The sequence below is a fragment of the Salmo salar genome, chromosome ssa20 (genome assembly GCF_905237065.1).
Source record: "Salmo salar chromosome ssa20, Ssal_v3.1, whole genome shotgun sequence".
In the NCBI taxonomy this organism is placed as follows: domain Eukaryota; kingdom Metazoa; phylum Chordata; class Actinopteri; order Salmoniformes; family Salmonidae; genus Salmo; species Salmo salar.
This window is the reverse complement of record NC_059461.1, coordinates 28,523,921-28,529,920: the sequence shown is the minus strand read 5'-3', so window position 1 is coordinate 28,529,920 and position 6,000 is coordinate 28,523,921. Positions and strand designations below refer to the sequence as shown.

At 42.1% G+C, this 6,000-nt stretch overlaps 1 protein-coding gene across 4 annotated transcripts in view; it reads left to right on the top strand.

Moving 5' to 3' along the window:
• The first annotated feature begins 310 nt into the window (after positions 1-310).
• Positions 311-6,000, top strand: part of emid1 (EMI domain containing 1) — a 98,257-nt gene continuing 92,567 nt past the window's right edge. Inside the window, exons 1-2 of one of the 4 annotated variants that reach the window (XM_045703159.1) lie at positions 311-703; positions 878-1,074. In XM_045703159.1, coding sequence (XP_045559115.1) covers positions 887-1,074 — 188 coding nt within the window. In that variant the 5' untranslated portion in view covers positions 311-703; positions 878-886. Of the gene's footprint in view, positions 1,075-6,000 lie in introns of all 4 variants that reach the window. The other 3 variants (XM_014161212.2, XM_045703160.1, XM_014161213.2) reach the window with 3 other exon arrangements.

Here is a 6,000-nt window from a genome sequence, read left to right as displayed (position 1 = left end):
TGTCCTACAGTAAAGGATGCAAATTTATATGACACTCAATGACAATCAATAACAAAGACTTTTATTTAACGTCATCAACACCACCATAATATTAAACTACACTGTGTATGTATGCATGTTTATTATCATCAGTTTATTATCATCAGAATGCATGATCCTACTCACTTTATTTCACTATCATGTGCACATTAATCCCACTTTTACCATAGTAGAATGTCTAAACTAAATGATTACTGAGGAATATCAGTCACTCTGGGGTAGTTCAGTGTTGTGTTTAGTGTAATGACGTGATGACAGATGCGTAAAGCGAATCCGTGTTGTTGTAGGCATGCCTTGTCCGCGGTGAAAGGTTGAAACCGGGACTGGGCAGGGCAAAAGACTGCAGGCTCTGCTTTTTAAAGACTCACGTAGAGTATAAAACTATAGTTTCTTGCCCATTGTGAGACGCTCGACACGAGACAGGCTACATTACGCGCAGACGGGGGAGGGAGAGTTGATATTGAAAAGAAAAGAGACTGACCAGTCACAATTCCAACTTTACTTCGTCTGGTTGCTTCGGAACACTGTTGATAGATTTGGGCATGCGGGGAACTTTCGGCTAAATCCGTGATTTCGGTTTTTGTGCGACATCACGGGGTGTCATTGTTACCTTTCTTTTCGTGACATTTAAAAGGCATCCACTTTATTTTTTGCTATTATAACGGTACGTGTAATTTATATATTTACATTTTATGTATTTGGTTGATGATGGAATGCGCTACCTCTCGGTGACGCAAAAACCTGGACTTTGAGGCATATATATATATTTTCACTCACTAGCTCTGCTTTCCAGTCAGCCTGAGCTTTTTAGGAACTTTTCTGCCTGTGCTTTTTTGAGGCCGCGGAAATGGGAGCGTGTCAACGGGACGTTGTGTCCGCGCTTTGCCGAAAAAGTTTCCGTTGGATTGTGCTGCTGCTGTGGCTGACCTCTGCAGCTCGTGCGACCTGGAGGACGGGGCTTTACAAATATTCAGCTGGGACGCAACTCAACAGAGAGTCGTCCGCATCGTCTCAAACCTCTATTTATCAAAAAAGGTATGGATACATGCATGATCATTTATTGTTGTTTATCTTCAAATGTCGTGTATTAGAGGCTAATTATAACATTTCATGGAAATGTTGATGATACTGTAAATAGGCTAGATCATCATAAGGCATAATAAAACAAACGTGTCAAAGTCTCACTCAAAGGTTCTGTGTCCTTGAAGCAGATGAACTACCTGCTTTAGTGTGCGTACCATTCATAATACATATTCACAATGTGACATTCATAGACTGTGCTACGTTTAATGTCCCTAAATAAATACTCTATCCACAATTAATTTTGGTTGACTAAAATGCAATTATTTATTTTCCAATATACTTATAATTAACCTCCTATTGTTAGCAATTCCATCCATCTCCTCAAAGTCCCCTTTTCTGCCTGTTTATACAACCAACAAAGACAGAGCTTTTCCCATCCCCATCCTCTCCATCTAGCAGGTCTCATTGTCTTCTTCACACTGGGTTTTCCTTTTTCCTGTCCAAGCAGCACACTGTCCCATCCTCATTGTCTCTGCGTTCCTGCCTGGCCTGCCCACTGTCGCTCTGGGTGTCCTATTGGCTCCTGTCCTGTGAGAGAAGCGCTGTCTCTAAACTGTGCTCTAGTCTGTCCAGCAGCACCTCTCTCTTCTCTCCAACATCTGCTGCCGCTCAGCTGTCAGGGACCTCCTCACATCTGACCAGGCTCAGTCCTCAGTCCTTTGAGGCTCTTCCACTAAGCCCCATACACATCCTTAACGACAGGCACAAACCACCAACTCAACCCTCTCATCTGGGGAGTTCTACAATGGGAATGGGTAGTGAATGGACAACACTGGTCTGTTTAATGTTATAATAAAGTGGATCTACGGAATAAAGGTACTATTTATCATTCTTTGCACAAATATACAAATATTTTGTGTGAACTGATAAGATCTCTGTTTAGTACTCTCTTTGTCAGTGTTCTGTATTTGACCCTTTGTGTGTTCCTCACCTCTGATCCTCAGGGGTGAGTGTTCCACATGACAGCAGGGTTGTTGATGAGGGTGGTTCTGTGAGCAAAGCCCTCAGACTAAACTCAGAGAGGGAAACACCAGCTTCCCTTTTGAACAAGTTTTTCCATGTAGGCCAGACAGCCAATGTGGATGTGATTAAGTTCACCATCACACTAATATTTACACTCTCAGGTTCTGAGTGGTGGGGGGCAGATCCTCCTGATGGGTGAAGTGTCCAGATGGTGCAGAGAGATCCTGGTTTTACATTTTAGTCATTTAGCAGACACTCTTATCAAGAGTGACATACAGTAGTGAATGCATACATTTCATTTCAAGCATTTTTTTTAAATTTGTACTGGCCCCCCGTGGGAATCGAACCCACAACCCTGGCATTGCACACACCATGCTGGCGTTGCAAACACCATGCTCTACCAACTGAGCCACAGGGAAGGCTTTTTTGGTCTGCTGGTGCTGGTTTCACTACCCCATCCTGAGCCTCTCTCTGTCATTCATGTGCTGTAGTTGGTGGACATGTTTACTAAGCACATGCAGCTGCAGCCCTAATGCATCTGGGCTTGGAAGAGGTGAAGTTTACAGTTTACTCGGCTGCTGTTTGAAGGTTAGTTGGGCTAGGGAGGAAGGGAGGGAGCATGGAGGGTGGAGAGGGGGGTGTTCTAGTGAGTCAGCCCTGGTCTGAGGATGGGATCAGTGGGTTTGACATGACATTAGAGGAGCTGCATAACTAATCTCCCTCCACCTGCTGTCTGTCTAGGCTGCTTCATGTAGACAGACATGTTTATGGTGTGTGTCAACAAGACCAGTTGGGGGTATTATCAATAGCTCTGTGTAGAACAGGGCTGTCCTCTCCGCTCACATGGCCATAGTAGGAGCACTGTAACATTCCTAAAGGACCAAGTCCTTTGTCCACATACAAGGCATTGAACAATGTCTTGACAACAGAGGTACTGAGAGAGATAAAAGTTGATTTTAACAAGGGAAGGGTGGTCAATGGATAATGAGTATTGGTCAAGAGATAACAATGACTGAAAGAAGTCTCCAGTCATACCTACCTAGTGCTAGATTCAGACCAGCAACCAGAATGACATAACAATTAATAAAAATAAAGAGAGATCTGGACTAAGACCGCAGCATGAACACTTCAGCAGTGGTGTAAAGCACATAAGTAAAAAATACTTTAAAGTACTGCTTAAGTAGTTTTTTTGGGGTATCTGTACTTTATTTTACTATTTATATTTTTGACAACTTTTACTTCACTACATTCCTAAAGAAAATTATGTACTTTTTACTACATATATTTTCCCTAACACCCAAAAGTACGTGTTACATTTTGAATGCTTAGCAGGACAGTAAAATGGTCCATTTCACACACTTATCAAGAGAACATCCCTGGTCATCCCAACTGCCTCTAATCTGGCAGACTCACTAAACACAAATGCTTTGTTTATAAATTATGTCTGAGTGTTGGAGTGTGCCCCTGGCTATCCATAAATTAAAAAAAGAAAATTGTGCCATTTGGTTTTCTTAATATAAGGATTTTTTAATTATTCGTACTGTTTCTTTTACTTTTGATACATACGTATATTTAAAACCAAATACTTTTTTACCTTTACTCAAGTAGTATTTTACTAGGTGACTTTCACATTTACATTAATCCTTTTCTATTAAGGTATCTTTACTTTTACTCAAGTATGACTATTGGGTACTTTTTCCACTACTACACGTCAGTATCACACACACAGGTACATGACATACAATCAGGCAAAAATTACATCAATGCAATAAGCAGCACGTCAGTAACGAACATGTACACGACACAAGCCAGAAAAAAATCTGAGTGCAATACGTCAAGCATCAGAGCTTGCAAAAAATCACATGGCTATTACATTTTTCCAAAACATTTTTAAGTAAACCACTATGCATTCTTACAATAGAGGCATGCTGACTAGTGACAGCCGGTGGCAAGTAGAACACTACAGTATCAAAGCCATTACAGTATCAAAAATAATCGTAGTAAACAACTTTGCTTTCTTACAATAAGGCAATGTGACTAATGACATTGGCTAATAACTAGAAACAACTGCATGCCTCAACAACCTGTTCAATAGAAATTATACCACCTACGCAAATGGAAGGGATTAACCGTACTTGAGTGTGCTCTTGACTTGTACCGTCCCTCTGTTGAGTAGCCAGCCCAATGCAGCAGTTTTTTCAACCTTGGCCTTAATGAGGGCTATTGGAGCCAAGCAGAGGGAAGGGTTAAGACAGCAGCTATTTCCTGTGCTGCCTGAGGAGGGGAAGTGATGGTCTGCCTGCCAGACAGCCTACTCCCTGTGGGACCTCTAGAACCTGACCCATCACCACCTCCACTCAGCCTCACCACGCATTCTCCTGAACTACCCCCAACAGAGGAGCTGACAGTCACACACACACACACACACACACACACACACACACACACACACACACACACACACACACACACACACACACACACACACACACACACACACACACATCACAGGTGAACTCCAACCTGTTGTCTTGGCCACAGCTGGGCTGGATGACGATGGGTCCATTCAGTCTCACTGTGTCAGACTGCTGTGTGATACCCACTTTTCTTCCAAAACCCCTTCAAGGCCTTGCTCTGGTACTTTCATGGTGTCTAGGTGTTTTCATTGGGAGTTCACTGACCCAGAGCGGGGATGTTTATCCAGTATGGAGAGCCCTTTGGCCGGCTCTGCTTGGCCCCCTCCTCTCATTCACCTTGGCCTGACTGGCCCCTGACATGTCCTTTGAACCTGATTGAACCAGCAGCACAATAGGCCACCCCTAATGTCCCGAATTAAACTCTCTCATTTAACACCTCCTCTACACCACTGCAGTATTTCAATCCACAGAGCAGTGCCGTGAAGACCATGAAACGTAGCTTTTTCTATTGATCTCTTTGGGTTTCTATATCTCTATTAGTGTAGTTTTCTAAAAGACAATACCCTTCTTATCAACTCTGTGTTGTATTCTCTCATATCCTTGATAAAAAATCTAACTTTCCCTCTATCTTTGTGCAGAATAATATATTTCATTTGTCGACTAGATAGTCTAGAAGCTCGCTCTCATTCTCTCCAGCTCATTCTCTCCAGTATCAAAAGTAAAAGTAATTGCTAAAATATACTTAAGTATCAAATGTAAAAGTGAAAATAATTTCAAATTCCTTATATTAAGCAAACCAGACAGCATAATTTTCTTGTTTTTTATTTATTTATGGATAGCCAGGTGCACGCTCCAACACTCAGACATCATTTACAAACGAAGCATGTGTTTAGTGAGTCCATCAGATAAGAGGGTGCAGGGATGACCAGGTATGTTCTTTCGATAAATGTGTGAATTAGACCATTATCAATGTCCTGCTAAGTATTTTTGGGTACTTTTGGGTACTTTTGGATATAAGGGAAAATGTATGGAATAAATATACATTAATCTCTTTAGGATTGTAGCGAAGTAAAAGTAAAAGTTGGCAGAAATATAAATAGAAAGTACAGATACCCCAAAAAACTACAGCCAGAAATCTCAAGAAATTCTGTGAGATTTTTATCATGCTAAATTTCATATTTGTTTGTATTCTACCCTCCTCACACAGCATAGGGGTGGAGAAAGAGGGGAAGAAGGGGGGCTGGGATTCTTCAACTTTGTCCCAAAGGCAGAGAGTTATTGAGAGGGAGAGGGACTGAAACAGGAAGCTCAGTGGGGAACGCACCTGGATGTTATTCACCCTAACCTGGCCTTCTTCTGTACTCTGTGAGCCTGCCTGCCTCAACTACTCTTTCTTTCTCTCTGCATCTGAGGGCTTGGCTCTGGGGTTGTTCCCCTCTTTATCTCTCTCGCTCTCTCCGTTGTTGTTCGTCTCTTTCCAATGTCTCTCTTAAAGCTT